Source organism: Berghia stephanieae, chromosome 1 (genome assembly GCF_034508935.2).
Source record: "Berghia stephanieae isolate SIO BIC M18660-M18661 chromosome 1, UCSD_Bste_1.3, whole genome shotgun sequence".
Lineage (NCBI taxonomy): Eukaryota > Metazoa > Mollusca > Gastropoda > Nudibranchia > Aeolidiidae > Berghia > Berghia stephanieae.
The window spans coordinates 44,682,106-44,694,605 of record NC_088360.1 but is presented as its reverse complement, the minus strand read 5'-3'; the positions used below and the strand labels follow the sequence as shown (position 1 = coordinate 44,694,605).

The 12,500-nt window shown below is 33.9% G+C and overlaps 1 protein-coding gene across 1 annotated transcript in view; it reads left to right on the top strand.

Moving 5' to 3' along the window:
* Window positions 1–12,500, top strand: part of LOC144975701 (protocadherin Fat 4-like) — a 78,236-nt gene that overhangs the window by 57,699 nt on the left and 8,037 nt on the right. Inside the window, exons 49-60 of the mRNA XM_078919897.1 lie at window positions 258–464; window positions 957–1,115; window positions 1,966–2,202; window positions 3,936–4,115; window positions 4,928–5,091; window positions 5,511–5,745; window positions 6,401–6,514; window positions 8,094–8,168; window positions 9,015–9,200; window positions 9,745–9,915; window positions 10,304–10,463; window positions 11,752–11,876. Of these exons, the coding sequence (XP_078776023.1) occupies window positions 258–464; window positions 957–1,115; window positions 1,966–2,202; window positions 3,936–4,115; window positions 4,928–5,091; window positions 5,511–5,745; window positions 6,401–6,514; window positions 8,094–8,168; window positions 9,015–9,200; window positions 9,745–9,915; window positions 10,304–10,463; window positions 11,752–11,876 (2,013 nt within the window). The remainder of the gene's footprint in view (window positions 1–257; window positions 465–956; window positions 1,116–1,965; window positions 2,203–3,935; window positions 4,116–4,927; window positions 5,092–5,510; window positions 5,746–6,400; window positions 6,515–8,093; window positions 8,169–9,014; window positions 9,201–9,744; window positions 9,916–10,303; window positions 10,464–11,751; window positions 11,877–12,500) is intronic.

Genomic DNA, 12,500 nt, shown 5'->3' with positions numbered 1-12,500 from the left:
TTTTTTGTGTTGTTAATTGGTAAAAGTTCTGGCATTATGTCGGGACAAACTAGATGCGGAAAACTGTTATAGATATTGTCAATTTGGTGATCTTGGTATGCTTTGTGCACTTTATTCAAAAGAGAACGGGTATAATAGAATGAAATTTAATCTGTACATTTTTAGTTTAAATCCATTTTTTAAAAGTCCATTTTACCCATACATAATTCCAGATAGATACAATGGGTCACAAATGGGTTGATTCTGTATCTTTTCAGATTATCACGCATTGGGAGATATTCAAAGTGTTTGAGGGAGTGTTGACATCATACGTTAAATTAGACGCTGAGAAAGAGTCCGAATATAATGTTGCTATCCGTTGCGAGGATGACGGGACCCCGGTTGGACAAATTATCAAAACATTTACTATCAAAGTCAAAGACCTGAATGAGAAACCGAAAGATATAACACTGTCTCATCTTGAGGTAAGTGTTCAGTTTCATTTCCCTTTTGCCAGGCAAAGCGAGAAAGAAAAATACAATTTTAAAAAACATCCCAAAAAAGCAGTCTTTCTCGAGGAAGACTGATTTTTTGAGATGTTTTTTCTTTTCTTGTATTTTTCTTTCTTTCCTTGTCTGACACCGTTTCATACACACTTGTTAAGATCTTTATCTTACACCGGTGCCTGCCCCCTAATTACTCAATTTGACATTTTCCGTTTGCCTGATAAGGAAATCTGAAAGTAAGTATATCAATATAAATGACATTCTTTATTAATGAAATGCTCAATTATTTTATTATGTTTTGAGCATATCGTTGCATTTTAGTTGGAAAGCCTATTTATACAAACACTCTTACACACACACAAACATACATCCACACATATGAACAAAGCAATACACTCGCTTATATTCTAACAATCTACACATTTTTGATATATGAAAAGGATACATTCTTTAACATGTGCATTACTGTAGGTGCCGATGACTGCAAAAGAGGGTGATACGATTGCTTTGATTGACGTCACAGACCCTGACAACAATGGTGCAAATAAAAAGAAACAGACACATGAATGCAAAATCATCAGTGACGATGCCAATAGTTTTGCTATTAGCGAAGATAGCAAAGAATTGTTGGTAATGCTATTTTTTTCAGTTGTTCTTTTGATTTTGTTTGGTTTATTATCAATTCACTAAAAAAGTCAAAATGTTTTGATTGTATATTGTTCCATACAATTTAGTAATTGTTTCATTGCACATCAGGCATACATTTTTAATTTGACTTTTTAAAAATAGATTGTGCCAGGCGGTAATACATATCATGTGGCCTTTCAGACCAAATTTTACTTAACTTTTTAAAACAGATGGTACCAAAAGGATATAGATATTTGCGTGTCAATTTTCAGACCATCCAATACCGTATTTATGGGTTCAAATTTTATCTTTGGCAATTATATAAATTATGCTGCTGTCCTTTTTATGGTAATGCCTTGCACAGTATGCCATTGATCATTGCCATGTGTTAGTACTATTCGATTTTTATCAATGATACCATTTTTTCCTATAAATTTAGAAAAAATGAAAGTAAGGCAACAAAATTGATTTAGGTATATGTATGTAGCTTAGGTTAACCCAAACACAAATATAAATTATCATATTTGATTTCTTTACTGAAAAACAAAATAATTACAATTGATTCGGGAAGATAGGAAGGAGTAAATGCTCGAATACATGGTTCTTTTTTATCCTTTTAGTAATGAATTCACCCAGAAAAATATACAACAAATCTTGATTCCAACTCCATGTGAAAATAGGACAATGAAAAATAGTTTCTTTTATTTCAATATACCCTTTTGTCCAGATTTCATCATGAAATTTCTACAGTTTTGTAAAAGTAAAACCTAAAGCAATAATATCCATCTGTATTTTTTTCACTTTTGTTATGGTTTACCGGTCTACTTTTTAGATTCACATTATATTTCCTCAGGTTAATGGATCGGTACCTGTAAAAGAAAAGTCTGTCGAAATAGAGATAGAATGTACTGACAATGGAACTCCACCATACGCCCTCGCCAAATTCTTCACACTCCTGATTGTAGAAAGTGCTGATGTTCCCAAAGCTATTGTTTTCTACTCTAATGGACCTGTGCAGGAGAATGCTAAAGATGTTGAAGCTGGATATTTCTCCGTTATCAACCAACTCACCGAAACGGACATCCAAGGGGTAGGAATATAATATATGATTCTTTCTTATACGTTTAATATGATAGTATACTATTCAGATTACTTGCTGCTTTTTAATTCTCCTCCTCCCCCTGCTCCTCCTGTTCCTCATCCTCCTCCTCCTCCTCCTCCTCTACATCTTCTTCTTCTTCTTCTTCTTCTTCTTCTTCTTCTTCTTCTTCTTCTTCTTCTACTATTGCAACAACAGCAAATACAATAACAACAACTACTACTACTACTACTACTACTACTACTACTACTACTACTACTACTACTACTACTACTACTACTACTACTATACTACTACTATACTACTACTACTACTACTACTACTACTACTCTACTACTACTATACTACTACATACTTACATACTACTACTACTACTACTACTACTACTACTTTACTACTACTACTACTTACTACTACTACTACTACTACTACTACTACTACTACTACTACTACTACTACTACTACTACTACTAACTACTACTACTATACTACTACTATACTACTACTACTACTATACTACTACTACTACTACTACTTATACTACTACTACACGACTACTACTACTACTACTACTAATACCACCACTACTACTACTACTACTACTACTACCACTACTACTACTACTACTACTACTACTACTACTACTACTACTACTACTACTACTACTGCTACTACTACTGCTACGACTACTACTACTACTACTACTGCTACTACTACTATTACTACTACTACTACTACTACTACTACTACTACTACTACTACTACTACTACTACTACTACTACTACTGCTGCTACTGCTACTACTACTACTACTACTACTACTACTACTACTACTACTACGACGACGACGACGACGATGATGATGGTGATGATGATGATGATGATGATGATGATGATGATGATGATGAAGACGCTGATGATGATGATGATGATGATGATGATGATGATGATGATGATGATGATGATGATGATGATGATGATGATGAGGGTAGAGATAAGGTTTTAAGATGATTTAAAATAAGCATGCTCAGCACCTTTACATTTTCTTCATCGTTTCAACAAGAAACATTGCAATGAGTCCAACAAACTCTTAGACTGTCGGCGTTTGAAAAGAGGCTAACTAAATCGGTTAGTGTCCACATTGGGAATATAATACGACCTTTCACTATTCCATCTAGTTCAATATTGTTACAATAGTTGGCGTTAATCCCTAAGTAGGTACTGTGTCCTGCCATTTTAGAAAAAAAAAGTCAAGCATCGGTGAGTTTTGTCAGTGATCAGATGAACAACAAAGATAGCAAACAGGCACTGACTATTACTACTTTTCATGTATGTATGTATGTATGTCCTTTTCATGTGTTTATGGTTAAGACTCTAAACATGCATTGCCTCGCAGTGAAAAGTATAAGAGTGCACTTTAAAGGCAATATGTACTGTTCGAAATATACTTGTTTCCTTGTGGCAGGTTTTGAGTAGTTTTGAACCACCTTAAAGGGCGTTGAGCAAAGAAAATGTGTAGAAAGGCGCTGTATAGACGTGAATATTTCAAACTTATTTGATATCAAAAGATTGTTAAGTTTGAAAACCTATACATATGTTCATTTATCTTATTTATAATGTAATTGTTAATTATTAAATGTATCCTTATTAATTACAAATGATTTTGGCAAAGCCTATAAATAAACTTAAACTTGTAATACAACTCTTTTCTGTTTTTCCGATAGGAGTTCCAGTATGAACTAGTTGAGGGAGAAACTGATATTGACTATATGGCTGTAGATGGAAATAAATTATTTGTCAAAAAACCAATCAATTTTGAGAAATATCCCAAATTATCGGGTACAGTAATTGCACGCGGGAAAGATCTCAAAGACAATGTAATCGAAGTAGATGGAGCATTTGAAGTAAGTTACTTGGTGGTACTTGACTATTTGAAAGCTTGTAGTAACACATATGTAAGCTGTGTGATTATAGCAATTTCATTTTAATTACATCATTACTTGCAGCTAACGCACGGGTAAAGATTTAATGATAGACGAGAGGCAAAATGAGAGAGAGAGAGAGAGAGAGAGAGAGAGAGAGAGAGAGAGAGAGAGAGAGAGAGAGAGAGAAAGAGAACGAGAGAGAGAGAGAGAGATGGGGGAGAGAGAGTGAGAGTGAGACACGGAAAAAAAGGGAAGAGAGAGAGAGAGAGAGAGAGAGAGAGAGAGAGAGAGAGAGAGAGAGAGAGAGAGAGAGAGAGAGAGAGAGAGAGAGAATTCTCAGATTTAAAAAAAGATTAATTTGACTTTTTTATGAGGTCATGAAGTAGAGATAAAAGACCTGGGCCCGGGTATTGATTTCGCTAAGAAATGAAAGCATTAAAGGGGTTTACATTGTTTGAATATTATTAAGAAAGGGCGGGAAAAATCTTATTTTATTTATTCAACAACTTCTTGTTTTTGGACAAGAATGTGCCTTATGATTTTAATAGTATCGGATTCACCACACACTTTGAAATATAAATTTAAATGGTGATGTACAATTTTATTTTGCAATCTTATTTATATTTACCTTCAAATCTTTTATCTAGGACTGTCAGATGCCACTTCTAGAATGTATGTTTTAATTAGAAATCGATTCCCATATTTTTAAATACCTTCTTTTTTCTCACTTCTGAATGATCACCCGTTTAAGTCATCTACGTCCAGTAAACCATTTTCTTTTTTTTATTAAGTTTATCATCGTTGATGTGAATGAACAACCCACTGAGATCAGAGTCTATGGCGGAGGTCGAGTTGAAGAGAATTCTCCCCCTGGAACAGTTATTGGAAATCTGAATACTGTTGACCCGGAGCCATATCAGACATATACATATCAACTTGTGTCTGTTGCTAAAGGGTTAGTGTCCTTGTTTCAAATTCATTTTGATAATATCTTGTAAATATGTACGATTTGTCATATAAGAAATGTTGTAGATGCAATAAATTCTAAGAGCATAGTACAATGTTTACCTTCATTTTCAATTACTTAACAAATTGGTAGGAAATTATACGAATGGGCTGATTGCATTTTAAAAAACAGCTGTTTTCCTTCTGGCAAAAAAGAGATAAGATAGAAACACTAGCTTAAATTTAAATACCATGATAAAATAATATGCTGCTTGTAGTTACAATATCCTAAATATAGGTAAACATTAAAGGGCATCAAGTTATACAAAAGTGTACCATATGAATAAGGAAACTCTTTTAATTGTTAAATGATATTCTTTTAATCGTGCAGGTCTTTATTTTTTGCTCACTTATTTCAAATTCTTCCAGGCTTAATATCACAGAGAGCAACCCAGAATTGTTTGACGCTTTCGTCATAGAAAGTGGGACATTGAAGGTGGGACCGGGTGCAAAAGCTTTGGACTTCGAGACTAATCCGGCATTTAGTCTTCTTGTTCAAACAACAGATTCTGGATTACCTTCCCTTGCTTTGAACTATACAGTCATTGTTCTTGTACAGGATGCAAACGATGCACCCACGGGTGTTTCCTTGGAACCTGATACAGTATGTCACCATCTTTCAATTCATTAACATCGTTTCAATGCATCCTATTTGCATTTTAGAAAAAGGTTAACGCCAAGGAATACTACAGGCGTTTTGTAAATCTAAAAGTTGTACCAAAATGTATCTTTTCAGGAGACATTCAAGATTTTAAACCACAAAGCCTGTTTGTTTGTTTTTTGTTCTTGTATTTAGTGCTTGATAAAGTTATTCAAGTTCATCTGTGACTATAATATTATGAGTTATCAATGTCAGCTTTCTACTTTTTCAGCAATTTGTTATTTTTGATAACCTTAAGTATCTCGAGGTAATAATAATCTTTATAAAGGAAACCAATTATGCAGCTCCATAGTTCAATTCGAGATCTAAGAAATCCATCTTAGCAATGCATTGCCGATTTAATGTTTTGATGGCGTTCAGTGAGTTAAATTACGTGCCTTGCTAAGCGCCAAAGAATTTATAGAGTACAATACATATCATATATTAATGGTCTTTAGTTCTCAGTCTTGCACACACATTTCTAGTATTTTTTTCTCAATGTTGCATCTTAAAATGCAATGAAATAGCACCTGCTGAAAATCCCAAATTACTTATCTGTTTTGTTAATGCATATTTTACTAAAACTTAATGATGAATATGAATATCATTTGGATTCCAGATACCCGAGGACGCAAAAGTCAGACAAATTGTGGGCAAACTAATTGTAGAAGACCCAGATGATGGGCAAAACCATCGTTGCATCGTTAATAATCTCCTAGAAGTTCCTTTTACGGTAAAGATGGAATATTATATTTTTAAATATATAATGTTGATATCTTTCATTCCGATATTGATTATTGACATAACTACAGCATAGACACACGCTTTTGGAGACAACTGATGCATGTAAGGATTGATGGATGGAGCGATGAATGTGTGTGTGTGTGTGTGTGTGTGTATGTATGTATGTGTGTGTGTGTGGGGGGTATGTATGTATGTATTTATGTATGTATGTATGTATGTATGTATGTATGTATGTATGTATGTATGTATGTTTGTATGTATGTATGTATGTCTGTATGTATGTATGCTACCGTTGTTACTGTCATCGTCGTCATCTCCATCATCGCCATAGCCACCACTGTTATTGTCATCATCGTCCTCATCATCGCCATCATCATCGTCATTGTCATCATCATCATCGTCATCATCATCATCGTCATCATCATCATTATCATCATCGTCAACATTAATATCATTACATATTACCACTGGGACATTCTGGCAGAGTCTGAAACTTCACTGTTCAAATTAATACTCCGGCTCTATACACTGTACACTATTTTAGGAAATGGTATTATGTCAATGAATATGTTACCCTTGTTACATTATCATGTATATTTCCTGAAATAAACAGTTTTGATATGTATGTATGTATGTATGTATGTATGTATGTATGTATGTATGTATGTATGTATGTATGTATGTATGTATGTAGGTAGGTAGGTAGGTAGGTAGGTAGGTAGGTAGGTAGGTAGGTAGGCAGGCAGGCAGGCAGGCAGGCAGGCAGGCAGGCAGGCAGGCAGGCAGGAAGGCAGGCAGGCAGGTAGGTAGGTAGGTAGGTAGGTAGGTAGGTAGGTAGGTAGGTAGGTAGGTTGGTAGGTAGGTAGGTTGGTAGGTAGGTAGGTAGGTAGGTAGGTAGGTATGTATGTCAATGAATATGTTACCCTTGTTACATTATCATGTATATTTCCTGAAATAAACAATTTTGATTTGTGTGTGACTGTGTGAGTGTGTATGTATGTATGCATGTATGTAGGGGTATGTATGTCATCATCATCATTTTCGTCATCAGTATTATCATTATTACCGTTAGGGAATTTCCTAACTTAGAGTTTGGATTTTAAATTGTCCAAATTGCCAGTCGAGTTCTATACAATGTTCACTGATTTAGGAAATGATATTACTTCAGTTAATATTTTACTTTTGTTACATTAGTTCCTGAAATAAAACGTTTTTTGATATATGTTAGATAAGAGAACAATCAGTCAGTCATACAGGTAGATAGGTAGGTAGGTAGGTAGGTAGGTAGGTAGATGTGAATGAGTGATTTAAATGACAAGTGTGATTGTGCTGGTATGTTTGAATGCACGTTTATAAATGTGTTTCAAATATCTTTGAATATTTTTTAATTCTTTTAACTATCGCAATTTGAGATACCTAACAATCAATGAATATTAAAGGATTTAAAAAATGCTCTGCATTAGTTTTATTATACTTAAAAGTATGATCTTATAATATAAGATGCGTTATATATGTAATTAAAGATTCACATCAACCTCCAATGAAATTATTCGTTCAAAATATTTCAGGTAGAAAATGGCCTGAATTTGGTGGTCTCCAAAGAGAGTTTGGATTTTGAAAGCCAACGGAACTATATTGTTGAGGTAACATACAAAACGGTTATTTTGTGTGTGTGTGTGGGGGGGGGGGGGGGTTTACTCTCACACGTAAGAGTAAATATATAAATTGATGAACTTAATGTATGAATGACTTAATAAATTATTTGTTTGTTTAATTTGTGTATTTGTTTGGTTATTTATTTATCAATTTATTAAGAAAAAAAATAAATGAATGATTGAACTGAATAAACGTTTTGTGAGTTGTAGTAGGGTGTAATGTTAAATCAATTGAAGCCTTTAAATAAGGATATCTGATAATAACAAATTCCATATCCACTACACAAAGTTGTCGAATGTATATAAAGTTTAATGGTGTTGAATGAGCGAGATCTGAAAATATTTAAGATATGGTGCAGTTAATTTTTTTTTTATTCAAAATAATAACATGTTGTTTTTTTTAAATAAAAGTTGATCTCTGAATCATTGTCTGGATTTTTTTTTAAAAATATTTTTGACATGTGGCAAGTTTCAAAATAGTTTATGTAGCACTTGTATTGATTTGTATTGATTATTATGGAGTAGAAGCACAGACCTGGACTCACAACACAACAAAATTAAGTCTGAGTGTTTTAGCGGTGACTGGACACCCTCGACAAAAGTTTAAGAAAAGCATTTTGCACAAGTTTGTCTGTACATCCAATGGTAATTGGGAAGCTGACTATTAGATTGGCGATAAGTGCTTTGTGATAAATCAGTGTCCTATCCAAAGACTCACAAGCAAATTTTACTCTTTGTTTAATTTTTTGGAAATTGGGATGTAGAGTGGCTCTTTATAAATCGTTTCAAAAACAGACGAATATATATCAAAAGTATTCTAATTCTGTTCTGTAGGTTGCTTGTGAAGATGACGGTGGGGATGGCAGCCATTTAAAAGTAACCGAATCTTTAGCCGTAACCATCCTCAATGTCAATGAGCCACCTCACAACATTTCATTATCAAATCTTGAGATCAAAGAAGGTAATGAGTTGGGTGCTTTAATTGGTATCATTAAGGCATCCGATCCTGACAGCAAAAAGGTAATAATCGACATTTATTTTCATTTAAGCACAATCACAAATGCTGTCCCTTTCATTTAAAATAGAAGAGAGAGAGAGAGAGAGAGAGAGAGAGAGAGAGAGAGAGAGAGAGAGAGAGAGAGAGAGGGGGGGGGGGGGAATAATTACTTTTGCAATTACTTTTTTTTAACCAATCTGTAAGTTAAGAGTAAACGTCTTCATATTACCTACATTATAATGACGGGTTATGCGACTAATAAGTCATACCTGAATAACTGGAAAACCATATAAATTGCATTTTATACCATTTAGATGACGAATTATAAAAAGAAAGGTTTATATTCATCAATGTTTTATTGAATACCATTTCAAGTTCTGTTTAAATCGTGGAGTTATTTATCTAGATTAAAAACTGCTGATATTCAAGAAGTTGTTTCAAACAACTTATAAATTATTTTTCAAAATTCGAGTCATGATAATTTATGAGCAATTTAATTTTTTTTTACTTTAGTTCATGACAAAAATCTGATAATTGTTGGCAATATTTTTAAAAATTACTTTTCAGACCTTTTTCTCACTCGAGGAGAGTGGTGACTGGAATCAATTTGTAATCAAAGGTGATAATTCTTTGTCAGCAAATTCTGTGTTTGACTATGAGACTAAGTCTACATACACAATTACAGTCATCGCCAAGGATGAAGGGGATATGAGTGCTAAAGAAACATTCTCAATAAAGGTAAATTATTGATGGTTTTGATTCCAATATCTTTTAGATTTTATCATCGAAGTATATATATCAATTTGAAGTAAGTTTGAGTCTAAACTTTCCAATCAAAATTGTTTTCGTTGAATTGTATATTGAATAAAGAGTTTTTGGGACATATTATATTTTATTAAGATAGTTGTGATGATTGATGATTAGTGCAAGATAGATCTTTTACATTAAATTTGATTCTACGTTCAAAGAATATTTCACTTGATTAATCCCACATATCTTGATAGCTCAATAGAATGGCAACTCCTCACAAGTAAGAGGACCAGGTTTTATCTCTGTGGGTCTTATAATTCTCAGAACTTCTTTATTTAAACTCTTTATAGTATGTTTTAATTCTTCGTAATAACAGATTCGTGATGAGAACGAAAAACCAAGAGCCATCACCCTCACAAACGATGTTGTTGATGAAAATAGTGAAAGAGGTTCATTGATTGGCATTTTTAGAACAAATGACCCAGATGCAAAACAAAACTTTGTATATACGTTGTCAGAGAAGACAGGTGCTACAGGTAATGAATTCATCATAATATGATTGTATTTTACTTTACTTATTACAAATTTAGAAGTTTTTTTAAAAATATTATGATACTAAGCTATAAATTTATATAAATAATAATATGAAATATAAGAGAAATAATAATATATGAGAAATTTAGAAAAAAGTATCAGCCAATAGTAAAAATTGTATCCAAAGTGTTAAGAAATGGATGAATGAGAACAGACTGAAACTGAATGATGATAAGACGAAGGTGCTGTATGTGGGGAACAGGAAGTGGAAAAGTGAAACAGATTTGTAGTTGGGGGATGCCTCCATTCAAATTGTTGACAAAGTGAAAAACCTTGGCACATTCTTAGACTCTGGACTGTCGATGGAGCATCAGGTTAATAATTTGGTTAGATCTCTCTTTTTCCAACTAAAAAAGATTGCTTCCATTAGACGGTTCATATCTGAGGATGTGACCAAGCACCTGGTTGTGTCCCTCGTACTATCAAAATTGGATTATTGTAATGCTCTGTTGTTTGGCGTTTCGCAATACAATCTGAGACGTCTTCAGATTGTCCAAAACAGCGCTGCCAGACTAGTATTCATGAAGCGTAGGTGCGACTCTGCCGGACCTCTACTTCATGACCTGCATTGGCTGCCTGTTGAGAAAAGGATTAAATTCAAAGCTTGTGTTTTAGTGTGTCGTTGTCTTGAAGGTACTGCCCCTTCCTACCTTTCGGAACTAATTGAAAGATACTCAAAACCCCGCCCCTTATGTTCGGCCAGTGATTCCACAAAACTAGTTGTCCCTCGAATTCGGAAAAATGCTGGAATGAGATCCTTTTCTCATTTCGGACCCTCTATTTGGAACGCCTTACCACAGAGCATTCGTGAAAAAGAATCTTTGTCTATTTTTAAACGTTCGCTTAAAACATATCTGTTTCGATTTTAGTAGATGGTATGAGAAGCATGATAGGTTTGGTTTGTGTTGTGTGTTGTGTGTATGTGTGTGTGTGTGTGTGTGTGCTTGTGTGTGTAAATGATTATATTTCAGCCAAATTAATTTGTAATTTAAGCGCTTAGAGTCTGGTGTCTCGGAGTTATAGCGCTATATAAGTTTTCAGCATTATTTATTATTTTATGAAGTATATCTATTATCGATTAAAGAAGTGCAACTGTTAGAAGTCTTATCTTAATTTCAACAGCTCGAGAGAAAAAAAATAGCAGGATTTACATTTTTTAATTTATAAATTATTGTATTATACTACAACCATTGTTACTGATCGATTATACTGTTCCTTTATCTTGAGCAGGTCATTTTGTAATTACTGGTGATAGACTTGAGGTTGGTGAAAAAAACTTGGATCACGAAGAGGACAGTTCTCATGTGATTTCTGTCACCAGCACGGATGATGGAAACCCAGCCCTATCCAAAACTGTAAGTTAGATACGAAATATCTGTTTTTGCTTCTTTTGTTCACCAAGTTCTTTAACAAGTGACTGAAATCATTTATCTGAATATTTTGACATTAACTTCAAACTATCATCCCTTTGTCATGCTATTTGTATTACGAGTTGGGTGTACCTAAATCTGTCTTTTAATAGAGGTCATCACTCGCACCCATCGTAGAAGATACCAGCCGAAAGTTTACCATAAACTCAGTGATTTTTTAAAATGTCAAAATACGAGTGACAACACACTTTATGAAAATCATGAAATTAGGATTGATTATCACCATCCCAATATTCTGACATGGGATCTACCAAAACAGCCTGACAATTCTGAGCTCGACAAAAATCAAGCGACTGGTATAGTCCAAATAAATGTTTACATTTTTTAAATTTGTAATTTGTATACCATGACTGATCCAAAGAAACTGTGGACATCAACATGCAACGTTTTAATGTTTAATTCACCTGATCATTCAACTCAGTATCGAGAGTTTCCCCTTTTCAGAAGTGTTGAATAGATCCGGCCAATTGCCTTCATCACTGGTGGGAGTTAATGTCACTAATGCGCATTGTTTTACTCATACATTTTGTGGTAACTGGTCGCCCAATT